General features: G+C 37.8%; 1 protein-coding gene across 5 annotated transcripts in view; it reads left to right on the forward strand.

Annotated features, from left to right (window-relative positions):
• LOC110463593 (SWI/SNF-related matrix-associated actin-dependent regulator of chromatin subfamily E member 1-like) overlaps positions 1-12,740 on the forward strand; it is a 35,205-nt gene extending 22,465 nt beyond the window's left edge. For all 5 annotated transcript variants that reach the window (XM_021518317.1, XM_021518321.1, XM_021518322.1 and 2 more), the window contains one exon: positions 10,869-12,740. In XM_021518317.1, the coding sequence (XP_021373992.1) occupies positions 10,869-11,065 (197 nt within the window). In that variant the 3' untranslated portion in view covers positions 11,066-12,740. The remainder of the gene's footprint in view (positions 1-10,868) is intronic.
• The last annotated feature ends 2,147 nt before the right edge of the window (positions 12,741-14,887 follow it).

Here is a 14,887-nt window from a genome sequence, read left to right on the forward strand (position 1 = left end):
AACTCACAGTGTTAGAGCTGTACATCAGGGAACACCATGAATGGCCTGTTATTGGCATAATTTAACTCTTCTCTAAAAGACTATCGTAATCTTGACTTATGTAGTGGGAACATTTCCCGTTATAGTCCCAATGTTCATTTCTATTATACATTCCTAATGTTCCAATGCCATTTCAGAATTGCTTTGCCATGTTTTTAGCTCGCCTGTTCGAAGAACAGAGAGCTATAGCGTTACGCCTGGCGTCAGCGTCGGCATGAAAATGTTAAAAGTTTTACCTGTTATTTAGAAGCTTGTCATTAATTAGATATGGGTACTACGATGCTGATATTTGGCATGGAGGTTCCTGTGCGGTAAGATATTGATGAAGTGAAGTTAGAATTAAAAGATAATTTCAATTTCTTTTACACTTTTGACCTGTTTTGAACTTAACATTTTTACAAACAAATTTTTAAATACGATAAAAATTTAAACAGGCGAGTATTTGCTGGCTTTGACACCATCTCTGGTTCTTTTAGAAATTTAATAAGGGATAAAGTATTGTTTAACATTTGACATATTTTATTCACGTTCAGTAATTTTCTCCGAGATAGTGCAAGTTAGGTGTGCAGATGTTTCTAGTTCTCATCTAGGGTCCTTATTATGCTGTTTGATATCTTCATCATTGGAGATATTTTTGAAAATTGCTAGTTCCTCATCTGAGACCTCTATCTCAAGATCAGATCAAATTAAATGGATTATCTCCCTTGAAAAGACAAATATCACAATTAAGTTTGAGATTACTAGGTCAAGTGCCAAGGTCATAGCAAAACAAATATTTGAAATTTTGCCAAATTGACGAATTCTAGATGATAACTTTAGAAAAGTTAATTCTATATGAGTGAATTGTAGATGAATGATAACCCTAGTTGGGAAAGGGAAAATGCCTTTTAATTTTGGGTCACAAGGTTTAAGGTCAAGGTCACAGTGGCTATAAATATACAAATTTAGGAAAGTGTTGGTTTATGGACACAATCTCTTTAACAACACTAAAAACTTGGATGGCTGATGCCCCTTTAAGAGGAATATCCCTGTTGAGATTTTGGATATCTGTCAAGTTCACTGATCATCGCAGTAGCTATAAAGAGATAAGAGAAAGAAATTTTGTGAAAATGGTGAAATTCAAATGATGATAATCAGATCTAAACCAATCTTAAATTTAACCCCCACCCCCTTTAAGAAAAGGTCAAGGCAGCTATGCATATACTAATTTGACTAATATCTGTAATTTGTTCATATCTAGGAGCTTTAACAGTGACTATTTTGGTTTTACCAACACTTTTCCTGTGTTATAATCGCAGACGGGATGGAATAAAGGACCACAATTGAGACCAATTCTAGCCATGCTCCGTTCTCACCGCTCAACAAAGCAAGACACTTTTCTCCGTTCATGTCTACAATGCCCCTGTCTTAAATAACAGCTTAAATACATAAATTACTACTTGGCCCAATTCAGTGACTCAATTATTTTTAGTTTTTCAGCTTGGGCTAATTAAATTTTGTACCGATTTAGCTAAGGTTTGGAAAAGGTTTGGAACAGAAATTAACATCCATGACCTTTCTTCCAGAGAAATAAAATTATGAGCAGGGAGCTTAATTGCAGACACCTACCCTTTTGCAAGGAACAAAGGTCAGTTGCCAAAGTGCTTATTTGTGAATGAGGGCTAATTTGCAACCTAATCTGAGGAAGTCTCTTTACACCTTCAAAGAAGTGATGATCCTGTCTCCCCATGAACATCACTTGACTCCCCTCTTCCTCTTAAAGTCTGCAGGGCTCCCATCTCCCCTATCAACATATGGTAGATCACTTGACTCCCTCAGTTGTATATAAGTAGGATTTCCATCTCCTTGCAGGGCAGCAATTCTGTTAACTGATTAAGAAAATTAATGATAATGACTTCTTCTCCCTGTCTTTTTGGGAAAGCAAAACCTGCCTGCTGCTGTTTCTCAATTAGGCGCCATTGACATCGTCTCTTGTTAGAAAGGCCCTTTTTGTGTTGCCTGCGAAAAGCTGGTGACACATAGGTATTGCTATGTCGGCGTCGTCCCCACAGAGGTTTTCGTGTGATAACTTGAGTTTTCTTGGGCCGATCAAACTTCATGCAGTGCTTCCTTACCAAAAGAGCTTGCTTGGGATTGCTTTTCAGGTCCGAAGGTCAAAGGTCAAGGTCACTGTTACAATAAATAGAAAATCTGTTTTCGTGCAATAACTTGAGTTTCCTTGGGTTGATCAAACTCAAACTTCATGCAGTGCTTCCTTACCAAAAGTGCTTGCCTGGGATTGCTTTTCAGATCCGAAGGTCAAAGGTCAAGGTCCCTGTTACTATAAATAGAAAATCTGTTTTCGTGCGATAACTTAAGTTTCCTTGGGCCGATCAAACTCAAACTTCATGTAGTGCTTCCTTACCAACAGTGCTTGTTAATCTATGATTATTGCTTACTTTTAACATTATTTCTTGAAATGAAAAGTGTATATTTCTTCGTAATCTCCCAGCTTCCTGCGTAGGCGACACATCCACTTCCGTGGAATTCTTGTTCAATCCTTTCTGTTTACTAAGTAAGACCCCATCTTTTAAATAAGGCTCCATTTTAAATTTCTCTGATAATAATACAAGTCTCTATTTCGACAATCTCTGTTTACTTAGTATGGCTCCTATTCCATCCCCTCTAGGTACTTGGGCTCCTTTTCCATCCCCTCTAGGTACTTGGACCCACTTTCCAACCTCTCTGTATATTTAGTGTGTCCTTTTCCAACCCCTCTAGGTACTTGGGTTCAATTTCGATCCTCTCCACATCATGTCCGCTCTAGATCTGTTAGTTGTTAAGACCATCATTTCTTGGTAGTAATGCTCTATTTAGTTGTTCTGTCTTGTTAGAAAGGCCACATTTCCTTCCTCTATTGGTAGCAAGGTCCCTGTCCTTCCTCTCTGGACCAAGGTGATCTAATGCCATACTGTGGCGTCGGGTCCGCCGGTCTTCAGTACGTCAACAATTTCTTTGAACTGATTGGAATTTAACTAAATTTGACTGGAAGCATCCCTAGGTGGCGGGGATTCAAAATTGTACAAATGATGGGGCTGAGGGCCGGGCCAAAAGGGGGCAATTTGGCTATATTGCTTTAAGCGACTTCTTCTGTAGAACCAAGAGATGGATATCAACCATATTTGACTGGAAGCATCCCTAGGTGGTGGGCATTCAAAATTGTACAAATGGATGAGCTGATACCCCAGGGGGCTGAGGGGCAGGGCCAAAAGGGGGCAATTTGGCTATATTGCTATAATCGATCATATTTGGTCGGAAGCATTTATGGGAGGCAGGGATTCAAAATTGTACAAATGGTGGAGCTGACCCCCCGGGCTAAGGGGTCTGGCCAAAAACAATTATTACTTGGAAATGGTCGAGATCCCCACCGTATAACCATATATATACAATTGCTGAGTATAAAGAGAAGAATGCACATTCGCTTCCAGGATGGCCCTAGGGTCTGGCCCCACCCTTAGAGACATAGTCCCTGGGTCATAACTTTGAAACGGTTGAGGTCCCCACCCCAAAACTATATATACAAATGCTGGGCATAAAGAGACCAATGCAGTCATGATATTAGAATAGACTCTGTGGTCTGACCGAACCCCTAGGGACCTAGTTTCTTAGTCACAGCTTGGAAACAGTTCAAATCCCCACCCTATAACTATATATACAATTGCTGAGTATAAAGAGATGATTGCACTTATGCTTCCAGGATGGCCTTAGGGTCTGTCCCACCCTTGTAGACTTAACCCCTGGGTCATAACTTTGAAATGGTTAAGATCCCCACTCTAAAACTATTTTTTTAAATTGTTGGGCATAAAGAGACGAATGCAGTCATGATATTAGAATTGAACCCAGGGTCTGCCCCACCCTTGCAGACTTAACCCCTGGGTCATAACTTTGAAATGGTTAAGATCCCCACTCTAAAACTATATATAAAATTGTTGGGCATAAAGACACGAATGCAGTCATGATATTAGAATTGAACCCAGGGTTTGCCCCACCTTTGCAGACTTAACCCCTGGGTCATAAATTCAAAACGGTTGAGATCCCAACCCCAAAACTATAAATACAAATGCTGGGCAAAAAGAGACGAATGCGGTCATGATATTAGAATTGATCCTTGGGTCTGGCCACAACCCTGTGGACCTAGTTTCTGAGTCACAGCTTGGAAACAGTTAAGATCCCCACCCCATAACCATACATAAAATTGCTGGGCATGAAAAATCTAATACAGATATCTACATGGATTGGCCTTGGGGTCTGGCATATTCCCTTGGATCTCATTAGGAGAATATTTTGCCATGATTGCTTAGATATCTCCAGGTGAGCGATACAGGCCCTCACGGCCTCTTGTTTAACTCATGAGGTTTTGTTTGTGCACTCCCTTTTCCCTTGTCAGTACTAGGTTGCAAAATCACACTTCTACATTCTCTGGTTGAAAACCCCATGATGTATTCTCTGGACAGCAGAGGGAAAGTTCATTTCCCTGCTTGGTAGTCAGGGCCCTTTGTTATCCTTTTTGTTGAACCTTTTGGCCTTATTTGAGTAGAAAAATACTATTGTGGCCTCTGTGGACAGAAAGACCCTATAATGGCTTCCATGGACAGCAAGACCCTATTATTGCCTCTGTTGACAGCAAGACCCTATTGTGGCCTGTGCTGACAGGAAGACTGTTATGGCTTCTATGGACAGAAAGATCCCAGTGTAGCTGTCTGTGGGTAGTCAAAATCCCATTGCCTCCTTATCTGGTTGACAAGAACTATTTGGCTCCCTTCCTTTTAGGAAAGATTTGCATTTCTAATCACTCTGGATAGCAAAATTCTGTAACCTCTCTTACTCGATTGAGAAACCTCATTCCCACCCTCTCTGGGCTCAAGTTTTATTTTTCCACTTTAGGATAACAAACCATTTTAACTGTCTATTCTGGATAGCAAGGTCCTGGCCTCGAGTATACACCCACGGAATGATAACCCCATTATCAAATAAGTATCCTGCCTCCTCTGGATAACAAAATTCCATCGCTGCCATTTTTAGTAGCAAAACTTCATTAGAAATATCCGTAATTTATGCCTGAGCACTGTTCACTCTCCTGAAAAGAAAAACTTGATTCAAAGTGATGTTAGATGAATACAGGCCTGTTTCCAAGAACATGGAACAAAGCCCTGATCTTCTTGTTTACAATGTACAAAGCTGTCTTTTAATGTTTCTGGTAAATCAGTGTATGGAGTGGGGTTTTATCCCTTGCTTGCAAAGAAAACAAGGGTTGTCTATTTGAGTGTGTCCGGCCATCTGTCTGTCATGCTTGTTCCCCTTACAATAACTCCCTTGAGATAGTTTAGTTGTTACTAAATTGTAAATTGGTGTACATGTGCCAAGTGTCGGGAGGAATCTGATTGCCAGTTTGATATGTGCAGATTTAGGTATTATTGATTAGGCTACTCACAACTGATTTGTTCAAACGTTGTGCAACAACTCCCCTAAAATGGTAGTTTAACTACTCAATTTGGTGTGCACCTTCATTGGTAAATGTCTGGCTAAGTTTGACTGCTGATTCGATACATGTTTATTTTGTGAGGCTTCCTACTTCTGATAAGCTAATTGATTTCTTTGCAACATCATGCTGTACATACATATTGGAGAGTGTTAAGTTAAGTTTGATTTCATAATTTTTGTGTGCATAAATACATACAACAAATTTGCTGATTATATTTTAAAGAAGAAATGGGATCCTCAACTGCTGTAAACGCTTTCACTGATCTTTACTAGACCTTATACAGGTATGTGGAGTTTGTATAGCTTCACATTTCCTTTCACTGATCTTTACTAGACCTAATACAGGTATGTGGAGTTTGTATAGCTTCACATTTCCTTTCACTGATATTTACTAGACCTTATACAGGTATATGGAGTTTGTATAGCTTCACATTTCCTTTCACTGATCTTTACTAGACCTATACAGGTATGTGGAGTTTGTATATCTTCACATTTCCTTTCACTGATCTTTACTAGAACTTATACAGGTATGTGGAGTTTGTATAGCTTCACATTTCCTTTCATTGATTTCCTGGTCAAGTTTACATCACAAATAAATATGGACTTAACTTTCACATTTCCTTTCACTGATCTTTACTAGACCAATACAGGTATGTGGAGTTTGTATATCTTCACATTTCCTTTCACTGATCTTTACTAGACCTAATACAGGTGTGTGGAGTTTGTATAGCTTCACATTTCCTTTCATCGATCTTTACTAGACCTTATACAGGTATGTGGAGTTTGTATAGCTTCACCTTTCCTTTCACTGATCTTTACTAGACCTAATACAGGTGTGTGGAGTTTGTATAGCTTCACATTTCCTTTCACTGGTCTTTACTAGACCTATACAGGTATGTGGAGTTTGGATATCTTCACATTTCCTTTCACTGATCTTTACTAGACCAATACAGGTATGTGGAGTTTGTATATCTTCACATTTCCTTTCATTGATCTTTACTAGACCTGATACAGGTATGTGGAGATTGTATAGCTTCACATTTCCTTTCATTGATTCCCTGGTCAAGTTTACATCACAAATAAATATGGACTTAACTTTCACATTTCCTTTCACTGATCTTTACTAGACCTAATACAGGTGTGTGGAGTTTGTATAGCTTCACATTTCCTTTCACTGATATTTACTAGACCTTATACAGGTATATGGAGTTTGTATAGCTTCACATTTCCTTTCACTGATATTTACTAGACCTTATACAGGTATATGGAGTTTGTATAGCTTCACATTTCCTTTCATCGATCTTTACTAGACCTTATACAGGTATGTGGAGTTTGTTTAGCTTCACATTTCCTTTCACTGATCTTTACTAGACCAATACAGGTATGTGGAGTTTGTATATCTTCACATTTCCTTTCATTGATCTTTACTAGGCCTGATACAGGTATGTGGAGTTTGTATAGCTTCACCTTTCCTTTCACTGATCTTTACTAGACCTAATACAGGTGTGTGGAGTTTGTATAGCTTCACATTTCCTTTCACTGATCTTTACTAGCCCTATACAGGTATGTGGAGTTTGTATATCTTCACATTTCCTTTCATTGATCTTTACTAGACCTAATATAGGTATGTGGAGTTTGTATAGCTTCACATTTCCTTTCATTGATCTTTACTAGACCTATACAGGTATGTGGAGTTTGTATAGCTTCACTTTTCCTTTCACTGATCTTTACTAGACCTTATACAGGTATGTGTAGTTTGTATAGCTTCACATTTCCTTTCACTGATATTTACTAGACCTTATACAGGTATATGGAGTTTGTATAGCTTCACATTTCCTTTCATTGATCTTTACTAGACCTTATACAGGTATGTGTAGTTTGTATAGCTTCACATTTCCTTTCACTGATCTTTACTAGACCAATACAGGTATGTGGAGTTTGTATATCTTCACATTTCCTTTCATTGATCTTTACTAGACCTTATACAGGTATGTGTAGTTTGTATAGCTTCACATTTCCTTTCACTGGTCTTTACTAGACCTATACAGGTATGTGGAGTTTGGATATCTTCACATTTCCTTTCACTGATCTTTACTAGCCCTATACAGGTATGTGGAGTTTGTATATCTTCACATTTCCTTTCATTGATCTTTACTAGACCTTATACAGGTATGTGGAGTTTGTTTAGCTTCACATTTCCTTTCACTGATCTTTACTAGACCAATACAGGTATGTGGAGTTTGTATATCTTCACATTTCCTTTCATTGATCTTTACTAGACCTGATACAGGTATGTGGAGTTTGTATATCTTCACATTTCCTTTCACTGATCTTTACTAGACCAATACAGGTATGTGGAGTTTGTATATCTTCACATTTCCTTTCATTGATCTTTACTAGGCCTGATACAGGTATGTGGAGTTTGTATAGCTTCACATTTCCTTTCATTGATTTCCTGGTCAAGTTTACATCACAAATAAATATGGACTTAACTTTGAAGTGCTATATAATATTTAGGACCTGCTTGCAAAATCACAATAAATGATTGAGTCAAAATATATACTTTCTTTTTAATGTTCAAATCATAAAATAATGAAGATATTTTAATGACACCCCATATGAATCACAAGCCATATATACCATTCTTCTGTAGTGGCAGTTGCATTCCAATATTAGTCAGACAAATGTAATCTACATTTGATATGCTTCATTCTTGACTTTAGACAAACTCGCAGCAATCATGAAAGGTGCCGAATGGGAAGTCTTCTTTGATGTTGATGTAGCTGTCAACAAAGCCTCTGATTTTATTGTCCATCACAATAACTACCCCACGTCGGGCAGTTATTTTCCATTTTAACAGGATAAAGTTAATTATATGTTGCTTTTAAAATTCCAATCCATTATGAAAGAAAAAGTGTTAGGAGTTTAAAGATTGTTTATGGACTAAAACAGGAATTCCTTTTTTGAAAGGGAGTTTAAAACGGTGACTGCAATGGCTCATTAAGAGCAGCCAATCAAACCTTACAGCCTATCATACATCAAATATCCATAACTATTACTGAACCAATAGGTTATTAGGATCAAACTTGGCTTGGCAGCTTCTTTCATTCTCTTTGAACTTGCCAGCATAACACTTCTATGCACAGGGATTGACACGCATATAAGTGCATTGATCAAGTGCCCTGCAACCAAACAAATGCCACAACAATATAATAAAAGTCATGGTTGAACATAGATAATGTTTGTGAGGGTTTTGCACACTTTGTTGCTTTGCTTGGGCACACAGTATATAGACATAAATGTTGTGCTTTACATCTCTGGGGTCACAAGTGTTTGGTTACTGCATAGTTACCTCCCCTGTCGAATTATTGGAACTACACATAAGCGAACTGGTTCAAAAGTCTACAAAAATGCCCTTCACACCAAGATTTTGAATTTAAATTAAAGTTGGACATTTATTAATGTTTTTCTCCCATTTTTTTGCAAGTAGACCTTCTGTGCCACTTGCCACTATAGCAGCAGAAACAATCCGCTTTTGTCGGGCACGCCACTGTTTTACCACAGAACACCTATTGTAGACACTTACCTTGCAACTCTTATGGAAGATTAACTCTATATAACCCATTTATGTAGTCCTCATTTTAGTTAGATAGATTTCAGTTTTCTTAACTAACAATTTCTTACGTCTTTTTCTATCAGTCCTTTATCCCTTCATCAATCTACTTAAGCTTGTTCTCCACGCTAGTTAGACCAAACCTTATCCCCCTACACCAGGCCTGTACATTGTCCCCTCTACCCTATCTACACCATACCCGATCCCCTTTTACCCTAGCCAGAACAATTTTGTTGACTGACATTATCCACTATCCTTGTCACTCTGACCAAAGACTTGTTCAGTGTCCCTTCTCTACCCATAATCCTTGAGCATGGTCCATCTCTACCCTAGGTTCCTAGCTACATCAGATCTGTTTAGTGACCTCCTCAACCCTAGCTACATCAGACTTGTTAAGTCAACCCCTCAACCCTAGCTACATCAGACTTGTTAAGTCAACCCCTCAACCCTAGCTACACCAGACCTGTTAAGTGAACCCCTCTACCCTTATATAGCTGCATCAAATCTGTTAAATGAACCCCTCAGCCCTAGCTACATCAGACCTGTTAAGTGAACCCCTCAACCCTAGCTACACCAGATCTGTTAAGTGAACCCTTCAACCCTAGCTACACCAGACCTGTTAAGTGAACCCCTCTTCCCTTATATAGCTCCATCAGACCTGTTAAGTGACCCCCTCTACCCTAGCTCCATCAGACCTGTTAAGTGACCCCCTCTACCCTATCTACACCAGACCTGTTAACTTACCCTCTATTTCCTTACTACACCAAACCTGTTTTGTGATACCCTTCTACCCCTAGGTACACCAGACCTGTTGACTTGCCCCCTCTATCCTAGCTTCACCAGACATTTTAAGGTCCACCCATATCTCCTCAGACCTGTTCATTGACACACACCTTTCCCCTTCTACCCATGTAACACCAGACCTATTAAGTGATTCTTCCTGTATAACACCAGACCTTTTAATTAATGTCATCCTCTACCCTCGTCACCCCAGCCATGTTAAGCTATCTACTTTTAAAATTCCCAATCAAATCTGTCTCTTTGTTTGAACATTTCCCATTACCAAACAAAATATACACCTTCTGGTGGATTCTTGTCATCATAAAAGCTAGCATTTCTATTCTCAACTTTCTTTATTATACAATAATGCCAACTTTCACCTCTTAATCACCATTGTGTGTCTTGACAGTCACCATACAATATTCCTTTCCTAAGCCTTTGTCCCTGTTTTACAGACTTCACTTTTTCACTTTTTTTTTTTTTCAATAGTAAAATGCAAATAAAGTTACTGTACTTTTGACAGACATTAAATGCATGACGTAACATTGGTTTGTATGTAAGAACAAGGTGAAATGGCTGCAGCCAGCCTATGATGAGGCCTACATAGGTAAACAGAACGGACACCTGACCCAAAACCTCTGCTGACTCTGACTTGACCTGGTCACTGCTCCTCCTTTGTACAATTGTTTATCTCCTGTTTTTACCAGTAACTCCACTTTGTGTTATTTAAGTGCTAATTTGGAATAATTTTGATGTTTGGTGAAATAATAATTTGAAAGTGTGGTCATCACAATGACATGATTGTTTTTTAAAGTAACATCTGTGAAATGAGCTAATGTGTGTTGTAGTGGTTCTAGCGTTGTGTGTGAGTGATTGCGACATCTGTTCTGACTGAGGTCTGTGTTGTCTCTTACAGATGACGACATGGAAGAACAACAATCCCCAGTTTGCTCCCCTGCCCCGTGCTCTGACACAGAGAAGGTAGACAAAGCAGACAAGCCAAAGAAGAAATCCAAAGCTAAGGACAAAGATGTCGTATCAGAAAATGGTAGCATTGACCAGGCAGAGGAGGTGGACAAGGCTAAGGAGGACCTGGAGCAGGAGGAGTCCTGAGAGAGAAACATACATTTACAAGTGGATTTTAAATGTTGTAACAATGTAAATGTTTCCTGTGGATGTTTTACTGTCCTTTGAGACACATTTGTGTACTTTCCCTGCAGTAAGGGTAGTGAAGCTTACCCTACTAAGGACCACTAATGCTAGTCCATTCAGAGGACCAGGCTACTTCTTACATAGATAGGACCACAATGGTTAGTCCCAACAGGACTGCCAGGACATAGTGTCACTGTTTGGGCATAAGGCCTGATGTTAGTGGTGATGTAGCCAGGACATAGTGTCACTGTCTGGGCATAAGGCCTGATGTTAGTGGTGTAGCTATGTATACAGGTAGGTTACATACACATCTGTGAGCTATATATATATACATACCACAAGACGATTTTCCCACGGTGCTGCTCCAAAGCATGTTGGATGGACACTGCAACTGTGTTACAAAAGTATTGGATGGATGTGAATATTGTACAATGAATACCTGCTTCTGTATGTTAGTATTGTTAATCACAGACTAAATGGAAATCAGCTGAGCCAAACAGCCTGAAGATCTTATCAAGTGTGACTGAACAGAAAGTGTTTCTTTTTTCTTTTTGTCTGACATTTTATAAAGAAGATAGTGACAACAGATTAAAGACAGGCAGTCCTTCATATGTAAAAAAATAATAATTCTGTTACCATGCTTACATATATAGTTTACAAATAGTCTGCTCCAAGTGTTGATTGAATACTTAATGCAAGAAGTGTGTTCAGAATCTCAAGAAGCTACACAAAGTATGAGTTGGGTTTGCAGTATTCAGTGATATTTTGTGTACAGGAAATGGCACGAGTGCTCCCAATTCTCAACATCTTGGTGTTGTGTGAATATTAATGTTTTTATGTAACTGTAACACTGATCAGGACTGTCAGCTGTATATTAAATCCGATTGTATGGAAAAGTCAGCTGTATTATAATAACATCAGACTTGGTCCACACTCTTAGATTGGACTGATGAATACAATTTGAGACTGTTGTGAATTCATTGTGCGCCATTGTTATCTTGTGAGAATGTCCTGAATGTATGGAATGCAATGAAAATATCTTCATTGAATAAATTGGGATTACTTTGACCATTATTTGAAATAGATGTTCAGGCCATTGTATCATGATCAAACTTTTTTGACACCTAAGGTTTTGTTGCATTTGAAACATTCTAAATGTACGGAGTGTAAGAGATCACTGCTGTCTTTGGTCGGCCAAACCGGATTGCTTAAAGTTTCACAGCAGAACCATACTTCTCCTAAAATGGTAACTTCAAGTTCTATTTAGGAATTGTTAATTCTGTGATATTCCCGCTTATAAAAACAGACAGAAGCAGCTTTCGGTGAAATGGTATTCAGTAATGTGTGTGAAATCATCTATCACTACTTACAGTGCCATGTGGACGATTCCCAGTAAAGGGGTTTAGATTTGGACGACCATGGTGAAATTTGACAAAACAAAAACCTCAGTGTTTCAATTTGTCTATCCCACACTGTAACTTGTGATGGATTATCTATAAGCTGTGGTGTGACAATGTAGTTTGTACAGTGTATCGCTGCGGAATGTGCTGATCAAAGTAGCTGTGAATTGTTAAACTAGGAAGAAAATGAAGGCTTATTTGAAATGTGAAATAAAACATTAAATTTGTAAATATTGTATTTTTCATTTGTTTTTATGAAGACAATGTACATAGTATTGAAACCTTATTACACACTGTTACAGTATGTTAGGAAAAAGTTGACATAATATCACTCAGTCCTGTGGTCATTTTCATGATGAAAGTATGGATTGGTCACATTGACTAATATTAAATATAGGTTCTGCAGCCAGTTACACGTTTATCCTGTGTATCTAAATCTTGTTGGTAAATTCTCAAATGGGAAAAAAAATCACTTAAGATCTTTTTCTATTTAAATGTGAAAATTTACTAACAAGGATTCAACAAGCATCGTAAACAACGTTAAAGAAATTTGAAACTTATTTCTACTGAAGTTTTTGTAATCGTTGAGCAGTTGACGCACACGAACCTTCAACCTGTCATTTAAGTAGTAGGCTAGTGTTACTTGTCCAAGATACATTACCATAGCAGTAAGCTAGTTTGACGTTGTCGAAATACACTCACAGGCTGTGTATTCATGTATTGAGGCCAGTTTCTAATAATTACTTCCTTCCTCGTTGGCCTATGTTTGATGTTAACTGTCTAACGTATCACATTTTCAAAATTAAAGAAGTTTTAAATATTGAATTCTTATCCGAGCTCGAGTCACAAAATTCATAACAGTAGGGCAAATTATGGCGCATTATTCGATTTGTCAACAATCGTATTAAAAATCATAAAACTGACATAGTTCTAAAAGTTGATACAAAATACGTTTACAATTAAATAAAAAAAGAACATTGCAAATAAAATATACACTTTCAGTACACAAACACCGACTAATGCATTTGAAACATTCATACATGCTGATGGCGTTACGATCTCTCGTGCTTTACTAGAGGTTCTCATCGTATGCAAAGAATGATTAGTTTGTTTTGAGTATCAACTGTTTGTACAATGGGACTGACCTTGTCATGTCGTGAAGCCGCGTTTCAGGAACATTTTCTTACAAAAAGAAAGTATTCCTGGAGTTATAAGGAAAAATCTCATTAAAGGAGATTTTCTTTTAAAACAAACGTTTCCAGGCGTCGGGGAAACCGCTGTAAAACGCGGCGCAATTGTAATAATGGTCGAAGAATTCTATAAAAAAATACATTTAGATGACGGATAACCTATAATTGATAAAGTATAACAAGGAAGAAACTTTTGAAGATGAAAAGAAATCTAATCCAAAACCATCCGTAATAACTTCAAAACATCAAAATTATTTCATCAATTTTCAAGGTAAAATATCATTTAAATAAAAATGCCTCCGCTAAATGATTTGAAGATAAACCACTTGTTATGGGTATAGTAGTATCTTCTCGAGAACACTGTTTTAATAATTTCAGTTTTATAATGGTTGATACAGATCGTCAAATATTTACCGGAAACATTGAGGATATATATTAATATCTGTAACATTTGATGGTAATGATTGCACAAACATACACTGTAAGCCTTACATCAAAGGTAACCCTTTTTTGCTAAAGAAGTCAAATATGTATTGAACTTTTAAAAACTGTTCCTAAAAGAAGATATTCAAATTTTCTTCGGAAAATCCTTTCAGTTTCCAAATGGTGATTTTTAACAAATTGATGGTAATACAACAGCAACAAAAATAACAAAAAAAAAACCAATAAATGAAATTCATTGCGAGTTACCGACTTCACGAAACATAATCCTACTCGTATAGTATTTTCAAGAACGGAAACGTTGACAGTGCATGCAAGGAACCAATGTTTTGAAACATGCAAACACACAATCATTTGAGTTTATGACAGTGAAATTCAGTCTGAATTGTAAAACGGGAGAAAAAAGTTATTGATATTCACTGTTCGAGGGTGTGACAGTTTTTACTCTGGACAAACAGGTACTTGTGCTTCCGTATTGTGGCACATTGCATAAGGAACAGAACCCATATTCACGAAACCGTCCTCATGCTCAAACATCGATTTTGTGTTCAAACCATGTGACACCGTGTAAAAGTGAAGTGTGAACATTTAACACGGTATTCGGCATTCTTCCAAATCACTGACAAAATGTAATAGTTAATTGATTTATATCCAGAGCAGGCATTTAGGTTTGAACATAGAATCCGAGATGGAGCATGAGAATGCTGTTTCCTGAATGCGGGCCCAGATCTCGCATGAACAGTGTTAACAGC

This window comes from Mizuhopecten yessoensis, unplaced genomic scaffold, assembly GCF_002113885.1.
Source record: "Mizuhopecten yessoensis strain PY_sf001 unplaced genomic scaffold, ASM211388v2 scaffold10917, whole genome shotgun sequence".
NCBI lineage: Eukaryota > Metazoa > Mollusca > Bivalvia > Pectinida > Pectinidae > Mizuhopecten > Mizuhopecten yessoensis.